The sequence below is a fragment of the Schistocerca serialis genome, chromosome 1 (genome assembly GCF_023864345.2).
Source record: "Schistocerca serialis cubense isolate TAMUIC-IGC-003099 chromosome 1, iqSchSeri2.2, whole genome shotgun sequence".
NCBI lineage: Eukaryota > Metazoa > Arthropoda > Insecta > Orthoptera > Acrididae > Schistocerca > Schistocerca serialis.
In genome coordinates, this window is record NC_064638.1 from 1,124,134,420 (window position 1) to 1,124,150,366 (window position 15,947).

Here is a 15,947-nt window from a genome sequence, read left to right on the forward strand (position 1 = left end):
TGGCCATAGTGGCTGCGCTACTACTACTACTACTACTACTACTAATAATAATAATAATAGTAATAATAATGCCACTATAGCACTGACTGCTCTTATTATCATCTTCATCAACGTCACACTCTTAGGAACCAAAATAATGACAAAAGAGTGTTTCAGATTTAGCAAGTTCAACATAAGAAGACATTTCACTCATTCTATCACATCATGTCAGGCTGCACATTGTATGTCAGAAGATGTTACACTGTCAATCAAGTCTAGCCAGCTGTAGTACGGCATCTTTAAACCAATTGCATACAGTCTTTTTTTGTGATTTGCCAAAACCTTTTTCTGTTAAACCACAAAAAGCTACAACATAAACTAAAATGGATGGCATTTAAGTTTGCATTTGAAGACAGAAAGGTAACATAGCATGTAACAGGCACATGTGCAGTAAAAGTGCACTTGCAACGTTGGTAGCTTTTCTGTTGTGTGATGCTGTTGGTAACAGTTTGCTCAATAAATGACAAGTGAACACAATAAATCATTATTCAGAGGTAGAGCCAGAGATTCTCATTTCTGATTTCATTCACTTGGTAAATGAAGTTGGTTGATAATTTGTTTCACTCACAACAACTGACACTGAGTTGACTGGTTGCAACTGAATCACCATTTCGGAAATAACAATATATTAAAAAGTGATCAATTTATGATAATGCTGAATCTAGAGTTCTTTTTACTATTGCTATTAGATCCACCTTAGCCACTGCCTGGGAATTCATCACATACTCACAAGTTACAATCAAATACACGCATCAAAAAAATGTTCTGCATCACCTCGGTTCCGGAACCTGTACAGAAAATTGGAATAGAGATCAACATAAACATCATTTCCACCCTTTTTTTATTCCTCATGAAAACCACACATTGCATGTTGTACCACCACACAGTGAGATCTTCAGAGGTGGTGGTTCAGATTGCTGTACACACTGGTACCTCTTAACCCCCAATAGCACGTCCTCTTGCATTGATGCATGCTTGTATTCATCATGGCACACTATCCACAAGTTCATCAAGGAACTGTTGGTGCAAATTGTCCCACTCTTCAACAGTGATTTGGAGTAGATCCCTCGGAGTGGTTGGTGGGTACATCGTCCATAAACAGCCCGTTTCATTCTATCCCAGGCGTGTTCGACAGGGTTCATATCTGGAGCACATGCTGGCCACTGAAGTCGGGCGATGTTGTCATCCTGAAGGAAGTTATTCACAATATGTGCACAATGGGGGCGCAAATTGCAAAGGTGAACCTCGCTATGGACTTCGGGAGTGAAGTTGCGCATCATGCAGCCTATTGCGCACAGTTTGATTCGTAATACAACGTCCTGTGGCTGCATGAAAAGGATTATTCAACATGGTAGTGTTGCTGCCAGGGTTCCTCCGAGCTATAGCCCGTAGGTAGCAGTCATCCACTGGAGTAGTAACCCTTGGGCAGCCAGAGGGAGGCATGTCATCGGCAATTCCTGTCTCTCTGTATCTCCTCCATGTCCGAACAACATCGCTTCAGTTCACTCCAAGATACTTGGACACTTCCCTTGTTGAGAGCCCTTCCTGGCACAAAGTAACAATGCAGACGCGATCGAACCACAGTACTGACGATTGACCATCAATGCATGGTTGAACTACAGACAACACAAGCCATGTACTTCCTTCCTTCCTTCCTTCCTTGGGGAATGACTGGAACTGATCAGCTGTCGGACCCCCTCCGTCTAATAGGCGTTGCTCTTGCATGGTTGTTTACATCTTTGGGCGGGTCAAAGGGACTGTGTTTGTGATACAATATCCACAGTCAACATCTATCTTCCACAGTTCTGGGAACCGGTGTGATGCAAAACTTTTTTTGATGTATGTATTTGAGGCAACCAAGAAACTGAATATGACAAGTCAGGAGTCAGTTGTCAGAAGCCAGTCAGAATGCTCGTCATAAATAAAGTTATGCTTGTATTTTGTTTCACAAGACAGAATTTAACCAAATCGTCAGGCTTTTTGGCAAAACTGGTAATAAAAGATACAAGTAGGTTATTGCAATGGAGTGTGTGTATCTCAGGTTATGCTACTCGTCATTCTATTGCAGCAATCATATTTTCGTGTTGAGATTCACTGGCTTTGTTAACTCTCCAACAAACTGTCACATTCCACCACATCCTATTTTTTCCATCCATATTCGTTGGATTCACCAACTCTAAACCAAGTGGCACATTTCAACTTAACCTAGAGCTCAAGCTACACTACAGGTCAGTCAGTCAGCAAATTTAGTTTTCTTACACTCACATTTGTTGGTTTCACCAACTTGAAACCAGAGCACTTGCCCGCAAAAGGCAAAAATCCCGAGTTTGAGTCCCGAGGCAGCACACAGTTTTGATTTTCCAGGAAGTTTCATATCGGTTGGTTGGTTTAAAAGGGGGGGGGGGCAAGGGACCAAACTATGAGGTCATCAGTCCCTTGTTCCTAATAAAACAATGCCACAAGTGTGAGAATAAAACAGATGAGACATGTAACACAAAACAGAAAGAAAGGAAAAACCACAAGAACAAAGGAAAGGCAACAAACACTAGAAGGAACAAAAGAGGACAATAAAACAACAGAAAGATGCTAGAAACAGAAGAAGGTAAAACAAGAAAGCAGATTACAGTGGCTGGCCGACCACAGGAATAAAAAGGAAAAGCCAGCTACTCTGCAACACATTAAAACCTCCACCCTAAAAGCAATAGGGTGGAGGGCACAGAGGGACAAAGGACATGCACTAAAACTTAGACCAAATGATAAAACCCACCCTCATGAATAAAATGTAAAACTAAATCAGCCAATGAGGCGTTGTCAAATAAAATGAGCGGCAAGGAGTCTGGAAACCCAAGACTTCATTGCTGGGCGGTCAAAGTGGGACAGTGCACCAGAATATGGGCCACTGTCAACTGGGTGCCGCACCGACACTGAGGCGGGTCTTCACGGGGCAAGAAGTAACCGTGCATCGCCCAGAGTGTGGCCAATGTAGAGCCAGCAGAGGACAACTGATTCCCTGAGAAAGGCCCATATGGAAGACTTCCACACATTCCTAGTCTCCGTAATGACATGCAGTTTGTTGTGCATACTATTAAGCCATTCTGTCTCCCAAAGCTGAAAAACCCTGTAGCATAAGTCAGAATGCAGGTCAGATTCAGAGATGCCCATCTCCAGAAGCGATTTCCGCATAGCCTGTTTGGCAAGCCTGACAGCAAGTTCGTTGCCTGGGATGCCGACGTGTCCTGGGACCCACACAAACACCACCGAACGAGAGGACTGGTCCAGGGCATAGATGGACTCCTGGATAGACGCCACCAAAGGATGGCGAGGGTAACACTGGCTGATAGCTTGTAGGCTGCTCAAGGAATCAGTACACAGAAGAAACGATTCCTCAGAGCATGAACAGATATGCTGAAGCACACGAGATATGGCTGCCAGCTCTGCAGTGAATATACTGCAGCCATCGGGGAAGGAACTCTGTGGACAAAGGCGAAGCCAACATCATCATCCATTACCATCAACCATTGAGCCATTGGTGTAAACCACTTCAGAATCGAGAGGAAGTGACAGCAGAGAACCACAAGGTTAACGGAGACCTTAGGGCCATGCGAAAGGTCCAGGCTAAGCTTCGGCCTACAGCTACACCATGGAGGTGAACATGAATGGAATTCAAAGAGGTGGTGAAGGGAAGGAATCCAGTTCAGACAGAAGCGATCGCACGTGAACCACAATCGTTAGCCCTGACCTGGGTCGCCTATGCGAGAGGTGAACTGCCGTGGTTGGGAAAAGAAGACAGTAATTAGGATGTTCAGGAGAACTTCGAATGTGTGCAATGTAACCAGCGAGCAGTTGTGCATATCAGATCTGCAATGGAAGGTTTCCGGCCTTCACCAGGACACTGGTCACTGGACTTGTTCTAAAAGCTCTCGTCGTTAGGCGAACGCCACAGTGTTGCACTGGGTCTAGTACACTCAACGCTGAGGGCGCCACCGAACCATAAACCAGACTGAAGGTGTGATTGAACAAGGGCTCTGTAGAGCTGCAGCAGCGTGGAGCGATCTGTACCCCAGTTGGTGTTGCTCAAGCAGCGGAGGGCATTGAGGTGCTGCGAACACTTCCATTTAAGCTGACGAAGATGAGGAAGCCAAGTCAAACGAGCATTGAAAACCAAACCTAAGAATCGATATGTCTCCACTACAGTGAGTGGATCGTCATTAAGCTAAAGTGCTGGTTCCAGACGAACGGTACGACACCAACAGAAATGCATTGCACATGTCTCCATAGTGGAAAACTGGAAGCCATGGGCTAGAGTCCATGACTGTACCTTGTGGATGGATCCCTGTAGGCGACACTCAGCAACACCAGTACTGGAGCAGCAGTATGAAATACAGATGTCGTCTGCATACAGGGAAGGTGAGAAGGAGGGCCCAACAGCTGATGCTAGACCGTTAATGGACACTAAAAATAGAGAGAGACACTCAATACTGAGCCCTGCGGGACTCAATTCTTCTGGATATGGATGGAACTATGGGAGGCACCAACTTGGACACGAAAAGTACAGAGCGACAGGAAGTTTTGGATAAAAATTGGGAGCAGGCCCAGGAGACCCCGCTCATACAATGTGGCAAGGATACAATGTCACCAGGTCGTGTGTTATGCTTTACACAAGTCAAAAAGACGGCAACCAGGTGTTGGCCTCTGAAAAACGCTGTTCGGATGGCAGACTCGAGGGACACAAGATTATCAGTGGTAAAGCGACTCTGGCGGAAGCCGCCCTGACATGGAGCCAGGAGGCCACGTGACTCCAGGACCCAACTCAACTGCCGACACACCATATGTTCCAGCAGCTTACAGAGAACGTTGGTGAGGGTGATGGACCGATAGCTATCCACATCAAGCGGCTTTTTACTGGGTTTGAGCACCGGAATGATGGTGCTCTCCCGCCATTGCGATGGAAAGACGCCATCGCACCAGATCTGGTTGAAGATGACGAGGATATGTCGCCTGTAGTCAGATGAGAGATGTTTAATAGTCTGGCTGTGGATCCGATCAGAGGCCCTATTCTTCATCGTTCATACCGATCGGTGTAGTAGGTTTGTCTTGTTAGTGACATCATTTTCGGTTCTTTATCGAGATATCCTATTCAGTAAACTTCTGAGACCTGTTACCGAACGGTCCTCCCATGGATTTTATGACAATTGTACCGAGAGGATTTGGATTTCGGTGTAGCCCTGTTGATCGGTGAGCTGTGGTTTATGTACACCTATAATTTGTTATTTTAAACATATTTAGCAGTTTTAGCTTTGGATTTAGTGATTGTGTTACTAAAGAATCACCAGAGGACGCATCCAGTTGGAAAGTGAGTTCCTAATAGACTACTATGCTTTGTTAGAAATATGGTTAGGTTAGGTTGTTACTGTGAATGATTACATTAAAAAAAAAAGTTTTTGATCAATATTCTCTCAAAGTACATGTTATTTTTATGCAAATAAGAGTTTAAAGATCATTAAATATCAAGACATCGGTTGTGCTTACGTATATTACATGAGTGTGAACTGACGTTACTAGTGACTTCGTGTACTTTTTCCCACAAATGGTTTAGTTAGTAATTATCAAAACGTGTTTATAACTTTCAAGTAACAAAGGAAAGCAATCCTGTGAAGCCTGATATTGGAAATCTTCCGAACAATCAGGCATTTATGACTTACGCAGCACCGTTTGACAATGTAGTCAGCCTACATTCCACTAGTAGAAAAATTTAGCCCTTTGTTTACGTTGTTTAGAGTGGCCAAGTGGTTAGCGCGCGGGAATGCGAAATGAAAGGACACAGGTTTGCGCATGTGTGGTTGCAAAAATTTTTTTTCCTCTTCATACATGCAACACGTTCTGAGACATTGTTATTCGTGTAAGTTAAGATTTTTCTGCAGTATTCGTTATTACATGTAAGAGCGCACTTCCTCAGTAACGATTTTGTGATTTCTGTGTGTTTAAAAAACGAAATATGAAATTGCTGGAGATGAAATTGCTGTGACTGAAACAACAGACAGTGATCTTTATATTTTTTCTTGTCAGGAATAATTCACCATTTTTTCAGAATATGTAGCGATTTCTGAGTATGCGGTTAGACAGGAATCTAAGAGCACAACATAAATTACTGGGAATGTAACTAGCAGCAGTCATCTTCATAATCTTGCTTGTCACAAGTATTTATCTGCGATTGAATCCTCAATAACAGTAGACAGAGATGAACGATCTCCATTATAATATTTTTAGATTGTAGCACCATATACGAAACATTTTCATTCATGAGCTGCATGTTATACACTTCAACGAACTGCAGGAGCTCTCGAAAACGCGTTTTATCAATTTTGTTTTTAAGACCCAAATCGTTGATGTATCATATATGGAAGTGGCTTACTTAATCATTTGGATCTCAAGGAGTGAGTTATAACCTCATTCTGTTTATCTTCTTATTCTTTGAAACTCTCAGAATCAATTGTTTGGGTGTTTTTATAGGTTTATTAGTACAATGAGGTACTGCACACTATTCCTAACTCATTTTCCGAAACGTAAAATCCAAAACACGATGTCAGTGTGAATGAGAATAAGATGACATAATGCGGCAAAATACAGTCAAATACGCTATCGTTATTATGCATGCATGAAAATATGCGGTCAGGGAAACTGTAAAAATTTCTCTGCATTTCAGCTGAGAATCGTGGAAAAGGATATACTGCGCCTGATACAGTTAAGGAGGAGGTAAGAGCGATGAAGGCAGGCACGTCGGCTCAATGGAATGCGACATCATGCGTTATGGCAACCTAAACCCAATTTTCAGTCCTTCGAAGAATAGCGTGCCTTTGTCGTCTGCTAGCCGCTTTGTGTTCGTGGCGCTGTGCACACTGCAGTGCACATGTGCGGATGCTTGCTTTTGATTGGCTTGCACGACGCAAATGGACAACAGTGCTTTGGTTCTCTAGACCCGAACAGTATCACTTCCGAAATGCATACTGAATAACGCAAGGGCTCTAATTCGAGTACTAGATCGTTCGGTGCTCTTGAGTACTGAAACGATCGGCACAATGGCAGATAGATACAGAATAGGCATCCAGGACCAGGAGCTGTGTTGGGGCAATGTGCAAGGGCACTGAGGAGCTCCCACTCTGTAAATGGGGCGTTACAGGATTCACTGTGGCATGTAGTGAATGAGAGGGCATTCCCTTCCAGCCGCTGTTTGAGAGTGCGGAAGGTTGGGGGGTAATTCTCCGACGCAGAGGCTCAAGCAAAGTGCTCAGCAAAGTCCTCAGCAACCTTGTTTGCGTCGGTAAACAACATGCCACTTATTGTAACACCAGGTACAGCTGTTGGGCTCTGGTACCTGAAAATTCGTTTGATCTTTGCCCACACTTGGGAAGGTAACATATGGCACCCAATGGTCAAGACTTCTCTCTCCCAACATTCCTGCTTCTGTTGTTTGATATGTTGGTGAACGCGGGCACGGAGCCGTTTAAATGCTATGAGGTGCTCCAGGGAAGAGTGCCACTTATGCTGCTGTAGAGCTCACCGATGTTCTTTAGTTGCTTCAGCGACTTCCGGTGACCACCAAGGGACTGTCTTACGCCTCGGGCACCCTAAAGAGCAAGGGATCATGTTTTCTGCCGCAGAAACAATTGTTGTAGTCACCTGCTCAACCATGACATCGATGTTACCATGTGGGAGACTCAACAGTGACAGCAGAGGTGACAGTTTCCCAGTCCGCCTTGTTTAAAGCCCATCTGAGCAGGCGTCCGTGGGCTTGACGTTGGGGCAGTGACAGGAAGATGGGGAAGTGGTCACTACCACACAGGTCTTCATGTGCTCTCCAGTGGATAGATGGGAGAAGTCCTGGGCTGCAAATTGATAAATTAATGGCCGAGTAATTACCATGGGCCACACTGAAATGTGTGGCGGCCCCAGAACTTAAAGAGGCACAGGTCAAACTGAGGCAGTAAAGTTTCGATATCTCTGCCTTGGCCAGCCCGCATTGCCAGGAAACAGGTTTCCTGGAGGGCAATGCAGACAGCAGGTGTAAAGCTTAACAGTTGCCATAGCTCAGCCAGGTGGTGGAAGAAACTGCCACAATCCCACTGGAGGATGATGTCATCGTGAGACTGGGAAGGCATGGAACCTTCAGTGAGGCATTTTATGCCTCAGAGTCATCTGCTGCCACTGACGTTTTGCTTGAGCAGTCTGTATCCATTGTGTATGAGGGTCTGGTGAGATCCAGGTCCTCAACGGACACCAGAATCTCTACCCCATCCTCAGATGCAGAGCTTGTAGGTAGCGGTGGTGTGGGTGCCATTGCAATTTCCTTGGTCTTAGGGGTCTTCTTTTTGGATGTCTCTCGCTGCTCCTTGGTTTTCCCCGACTAGGAGGAATTCACTGGCTCAGTCTCCTGTACTGAGGATGAGCGTGAAGCCCTACGACCAGCTGGTTTTGAGCTCTTCAGCCACTGGTGGGTGTCATCTTTCCCACTAGCAGAAACCTGGGAAGAGAGTGACGAAGACTTATGCTTCTCCAGCTTACCTGATTATCCATCGGACCCCGGTGGACATGCCGGACAAAATGTACGCCTCACCACTCTAAATTGGTGTGCAGCTCACTGTCAGACTGCAAAAGAAGGTCTCTGTGAAATATGATACCCTGGACCATATTTAAGCTCTTATGGGGCGTGATGGTTACAGGAACATCCCCCAGCTTGTCACAAGCGAGTAACTCACGAGACTGGGGAGAGGAAGCTGTTTTGATCAAGACTGACCCAGATCTCATTTTGGATAAGCCCTCCACCTTCCCGAACTTGTCCTCTAAATGCTCAACAAAAAACTGAGGCTTCATTGTCATGAAAGATTCCCCATCAGCTGTCGAACATACAAGGTAACAGGGCGAATAAGATCCGCTGCCATCCTCAGCTTGACGTTTCTCCCATGGTGTGGCCAGGGAGGGGAACGATTTGGGGTCGTACTTCTGTGCGTTGAATTGAGCTAGTGATCGCTTGGAGACTGCTGGTGTTTCACCACCAGAAAGAGATGATGGACTACGCTTCATCGCATGTCATCCACCCTGATGCCACCCACTCCGACCAGGGGACCTCCCCACAGGCGCCACCCAGCTGCAGCAAAGGCCACCTGGCAGGATAGCTGTTGCCAGGAGTCCCGATGCCCCAGGGGGATGGGCATCTACCCCTTGGCATACGTGGGAAGTTAACGGCGCAGGCATCAGCAGAGCGATCCCTGTGTGGTCGAGGGAGCTACAACCACCAGGGTACATGGCAGCCACACCACAATGGACTGGCTACCGTGCTGGATATCAGGTGCAGAGAAGTCCATGGTCATCATCGACGCAGAAATAGACACTGCATAGTGCATGGTGGAAAATGCACCCAGGAAGGTGTCGTCGCCCAAGAGATGGAGAATGGGCAGGACTGCAATGTGACGACGAGAAAGTGGGCTAAAGATCTCAATGCATGATGGACACGATGCACCATGTAAGGCGCCCTTCCCCAATTGGCTCGCTCTTTGGGAAAATTTTGAAGAATGGAGGTCAAACCCTACAGGGGACCATCACATAAAGGCCTAAACATGTGAAACTCCCTTTAGTCGCCTCGTACGACAGGCAGGAATACCTTGGGCCTATTCTAACCCCCGGACCTGCAGGGGTCTACTGCAGAGTGAAAAAATACCTTATGGAACTAAAAGCCAAGTTGTCAAATTTCATCATAACCTAGGCCTTGAGCTACGCTACAAGTCAGTCTGTAAGCACGTCTAGTTTTCTTCAATTCACAGGTTAACCAACAAACAACCAAACTGTCACATACCAACCTAATTTAGGCTTCGGGTTACAATATAGGTCAGTATGTCCATACATTTATGAACTGTCGCTTTCCAACCTAATGCCACACTAGTGATAATCATGACTAAGCTGTGCTATTAAGTCCCAAAGTAATCACTATATATCAGAAAAGGTGACATACATTATTGTTAATATCAACAAATTGACATAAAAAGGTACTACTGTAATTGAAGTTGTACTTAAAAACAACGAAATTATTCTGGATTATAAATTCCTATCACTACTTCCAAATAATTAATAAGTAAGTTGTTCCCATTGAATCACCTCTTCCTGCTCATGTACTCAAAAAATAAGAATCAAAAAAGTCCTTTTAATAAAAGAACTTCGTTGTTTGAGAAGATGCGGAGCATGTCCCCTCTATATTGTTTGTGTGCGTGCCTGTAATTGGATCTTCGAAGTGCATTTTGTTGTTCACAGACAAATAGATGTAGTCTTCATCTGATAAGCAATTATATGACAGGAAATAATCAGATATCACAGTTGTTCCTCATACCACATATTTCTTAAGTATATTTAAAAGCACATATTTGATTCTTTGCTGAACAACTTCTAAGAAATATTGCTTTCGTCCCCGCCAAACACTCTTCTGTTACCACATTTACCCCTCATCCCCCAAGTAAGTCACCATTAGTTATACAAGACATAACACATTTCACAACAAAAACTGCACCAGTTGAAGAATGTGCTTCAACATATTTAACTCTTCAGAAATGAAGGAGCTACTAAACTTCTTCAGCCACAAGTGTGTTATTTTTAAAACATAATTCAGCCTGCTTCTGACAACCCAATTCATCTGTTGTAAGCTGTAGTGGCAACCATAGAACCATTTTCTGCAATAACATGAAACACCATCACTTTGGACTTTTCTCAGAACTAATTCAATAGGCAGAGAATACTTATTACAGAATCTTTCTCTAGCAATAAAACTTTGTTGTAAATACCATTCTACAACTTCACCCTGCAAATTAAAGCAACTGTGTTGGAGAGCATGAAACAATATCACAAAACTTCCTGATTTTTCCGAGAAATGTACAAAAAACTAAACACGGTAAAAATCAAATACAGTAACCAATCTTAAAATTCACAGTAACCAGAACAGCTAAATTATTCTTATACCTTCTTTACTGAAAACAAATGTAATCAATTCCTGTCTTCCACCAAAAGAAAACATTAAATTAGAGATTTGCATTGCCTATTATGTATTATCAGTCAACTGGCTATGAAAAACCTCAAGAAATTGCCAGCATCAGTATGCCATGTAAGAGCTGCTGACACTGTAAGTGCACTCTGTCCACACACACTTACCCTTGTTGCAGGCCTACCAAACCTATGATCACTGATGCTGCCAGTTTCTGAATCACTAAGTTCATTCGATGGCGAACTACCCCTAGATTGTGGACCACTACAATACATTTGCTTCGCATCTTCCAAAATCTGACGGCATACTTCACGGATGTGATCTTCTGTTACAGAGCCTGCACCCAGGTTGTTGCGAATATTGTCCACAGCAGGCTGGAAGAACTTCTGTGAATATTAACAAGGACGTTAATCATATGCACAATGTCTTGCAAAGATAAAATGAAAATAGTGTTAAACATCAAAACCATATGGACAAGAAAATAAATTACATCAGTTACAAAAGGTGAGTAAATCACTTTAAAAAAAGTATTAGTAATAACCCCCCCCCCCGAGTCCAAGTTATACTGTTGTCTACCTTCAGCCCCATTGTGTACACACTAGGAAATAAGATTTTATGCTTTAACAGATTCATTTTATTCCAGTTATTCTAAGGACCTAGAATTCTCATTAACAGTACTGTCAAAGTTTACTTCAGCACTGTAATATCAAAGTATTGGTAACAGTGAACAGCAATACTAATTAATGTTAAAAGAACCAGTAATTTTCAGAGTGGGGAAAGACAGTTGATGGGAAAGAGCAAGATGTGGGGGAGACACAAAGGGAGAGAGGGAAGGATAAAGAGGGAGAAGAGGAAGTTAGGGAGAGGTGGAGGAGGTGGAGTGGGACAGTACAGGAGGACAGAAAAGGAGGAGAAAGAGATTGTAATTACTTAACTGCTCACCTCCAGGTACTTCTTTATTACAAGATCAAGCTCTTTGTTGACAGCTGCCTGAATGTTCAGTCGGAGTATATCCAGTGATTTGGCAGCACTTGTGATGCATCGCCCGCGTATTCTATTCATTGGTAGATGTGTATGTGGTCGAAATGTTAAACGTGACCCCATCTGGCTGTTTGACAAGTTTGAAAGTATCACCTGGCGCATATTGAAGGTGTTTCTCTAGTAAACAGAAATAAATAAATTATAAATAAACCAATATGTTTCAATCAACGGTGCACATGTGCTTTACAGATATGAAAGTACTTAGCGATATGAGCATGACCATATTATCAACCTTATATAATACAGCACAAATGAAGAAGTTCAATACTGCATTGTTTGGAAATAATGCTTTCCAATTAATAAACAATTATGTTAAAAATAGTAATATACATGAAATGTTCAGTAATTATGAAAGAAATCTCTTACTATGAAGGAAGGAGGAACAACAGAAAACAACAACGCCAGTTTCTGTTGAATATAAGACTGTGAGCATGTGCGTGCGTGAGAGAGAGAGAGAGAGAGAGAGAGAGAGAGAGAGAGAGAGAGAATGATGATTAATGGTTTAACCAGCTGTCAGCAATGAGGTCATTAGAGAAGGAGCAATCACTTGGTTTGGGGAAAGACTGGATAATGTCTGACCCCTGTGCCACCCCTGGTGGTGTGGGTTTTGCAAGGAAGGGGGGGGGGGGGACATTGTCTTAAAATACTTTGCGCGTTCCCACTCATTAATGTCTACATCTACATGTCCACTCTGCAACTCACACTTAAGTGCCTAGCATAATTTTCTGAGATAAATCATAATTTAGAAAAAATGTGCAGATTGTGTAGAAGTGACAGATGTGAAAATTACCGAACTATCAGTTTAATAAGTCACAGCTGCAAAATACTAACACAAATTCTTTACAGACGAATGAAAAAACTAGTAGAAGCCGACCTTGGGGAAGATCAGTTTGGAATCTGTAGAAATATTGGAACACGTGAGGCAATATTGACCCGATGACTTATCTTAGATGATAGATTAAGGAAAGGCATACCTACGTTTCTAGCATTTCTACACTTAGAGAAAGCTTTTGACAATGTTGACTCAAACACTCTCTTTCAAATTCTGAAAGTGGCAGGGGCAAATACAGAGAGCGAAAGGCTATTTACAATTTGTACAGAAACCAGATGGCAGTTATAAGAGTCGAGGGACATGAAAGGAAAGCAGTGGTTGAGAAGGGAGTGAGACAGGGTTGTAGCCTCTCCACATTGTTATTCAATCTATACATTGAACAAGCAGTGAAGGAAACAAAAGAAAAATTCGGAGTACGTATTACAATCCAAGGAAAAGAAATAAAAACTTTGAGGTTCGCCGATGACATTGTAATTCTGTCAGAGACAAGCAAAGGACTTGGAACAGCAGTTGAACGGAATGGACAGTGTCTTGAAAGGAGGATATAAGATGAACATCAACAAAAGCAAAACTAGGATAATGGAATGTAGTCGAATTAAGTCGGGTGATGCTGAGGGAATTAGAGCAGGAAATGAGACACTTAAAGCAGTAAAGGAGTTTTGCTTTTTGGCAAGCAAAATAACTGATGATGGTCGAAGTAGAGGATATAAAATGTAGACTGGCAATGGCAAAGAAAGCATTTCTGAAGAAGAGAAATTTGTTAACATCAAATATAGATTTAAGTGTCAGGAAGTTGTTTCTGAAAGTATTTGTATGGAGTGTAGCCATATATGGAAGTGAAACATGGACAATAAATAGTTTGGACAAGAAGAGAATAGAAGCTTTTGAAATATGGTGCTACAGAAGAATGCTGAAGATTAGATGGGTAGATCACATAACTAATGAGGAGGTATTGAACAGAATTGGAGAGAATAGGAATTTGTGGCACAACTCGACAAGAAGAAGGGACCGGTTGGTAGGACATGTTCTGAGGCATCAAGGGATCACCAATTTAGTATTGGAGGGCAGCATGGAGGGTAAAAATCGTAGAGGGAGACAAAGAGATGAATACACTAAACAGATTCAGAAGGATGTAGGTTGCAGTAGGTACTGGGAGATGAAGAAGCTTGCACAGGATAGAGTAGCATTGAGAGCTGCATCAACCAGTCTCAGGACTGAAGACCACAACAACAACAACAACAACAACAACAACAATGTGTAAAAGTGAGGAATGAGAATAATATGTGATGTTCACCAACCAAGGAGTTAGGCATTATAACAACTCCTTCACAACATATATGTTCAGTAATGAAATAATCCAACACAATTTGAGAAGTATACCACGTGTACCGGTATGAAATGAGCGTTAAGATACAAATGTGTCAATAGGGACCATTTGTTGTGAATGAGTCTTAATTTTTTTTTGTTTGGTTGGTATGACACATATGTTTTCATCGTGTTAACAATATCAAATTTTGTACCAGAAAGTGACGATTTGCGGAAAGCATTAATTTTTTGTTTTCATTTGAAAAAAGAGCTGCAGAGTCACATCGAATGCTTGTCGAGGCATATGGTGATCATGCTCTATCAGAAACAAGATGCAAAAGATGGTTTCAATGGTTCAGAAATAATGATTTTGGCGTAAGAAATGAAGAACGTGGAAGACCACCAAAAAAAGTTCAAAGACGCCGAATTGCAAGCAATATTAGATGAAGATGATGGCAGCAGCAAATGGCAAATGGCACAATGTGCATAAGCAAATGGCAGCAATGCTAAATGTTGCACAACAAACAATTTCTGACCGTTTGAAAGCTATGGGAAAGATCCAAAAGTGTGGAAAATGGGTGCCACATGAATTGAATGAAAGACAAATGGAAAACCGAAAAATCATTTGTCAAATTTTGCTTCAAAGACATGAAAGAAAATCAATTTTGCATCGAATTGTTACTGGCAATGAAAAATGGATTTATTTTAAGAATCCTAAACGGGAAAAATTATGGGTTAATCCAGGACAACCATCAACATCGACTGCAAAACCAGATCGATTTGGCAAGTGCTCTGTGTTTGGTGGGATCAGAAAGGTGTGGTGTATCATGAGCTTCTAAAACCTGGTGAAACTGAATACTAATCGCTACAGACAACAAATGATCGATTTGAACTATGCATTGATCGAAAAAAGACCAGAATGGGCCAGAAGACATGGCAAAATAATTTTTTTATATGACAATGCACCTGCACACAAAGCAAAACTGGTTCAGGATACAATCAAAACACTTGGCTGGGAGCTGCTACCCCACCCGCCTTATTCACCAGACTTGGCCCCTTCTGACTACCATTTGTTTTCATCAATGGGACACCCATTGGCTGAGGAACACTTTGATTCCTACGAAGAGGTTGAAAATTGAGTGTCTGACTCTGACGAACATTTCTATTGGTGTGGTGTCCACAAATTGCCAGAAAGGTGGTCAAAATGTATAGAAAGCAATGGTCAGTACTTTGACTAAAATGTTTTTACTTTTCAATTCAAAATTAGTGTTTCATTTTCACAAAAAAATGCTCATTTCATAAGTGATGCCCCCAGCTACACATAGAAGAAAATATGACCTTTATTCATTACTGAACCTGTCAGTGGTTCAGAAATGAGAGTAATATGCAGCCATAAACATCTTTGATAATTTACACAATAACATAAAATGTCTGACAAACAGCAAACCAGATTTCAAATTTGACCTACGATCTTTTCTTTTGGACAACTTCTCCTATTCTAGAGACAACATTTTAACTAAAACCTTTTAGCATTTGAAGCTATGAATGAACTAAATTTAAGGTTGTCAGCAGTTACACAAGTAGTATTAAAGACTTATATGTTCATCCTTACGTCATCAATGTGCTATCTATTTTAATGTGTACATATCCAGGGTGTAACACCATAAACTGACTCAATTCCCATAATTTTGATAAAAATGAAACAAATGA

The 15,947-nt window shown here is 42.4% G+C and overlaps 1 protein-coding gene across 1 annotated transcript in view; it reads right to left on the reverse strand.

Moving 5' to 3' along the window:
- The window catches only part of LOC126416886 (deoxynucleotidyltransferase terminal-interacting protein 1), a 100,236-nt gene that overhangs the window by 70,513 nt on the left and 13,776 nt on the right, over positions 1-15,947 (reverse strand). The window contains exons 2-3 of the mRNA XM_050084773.1: positions 12,002-12,217; positions 11,227-11,445 (exon numbers count right to left, since the gene is read on the reverse strand). Coding sequence (XP_049940730.1) covers positions 11,227-11,445; positions 12,002-12,217 — 435 coding nt within the window. The remainder of the gene's footprint in view (positions 1-11,226; positions 11,446-12,001; positions 12,218-15,947) is intronic.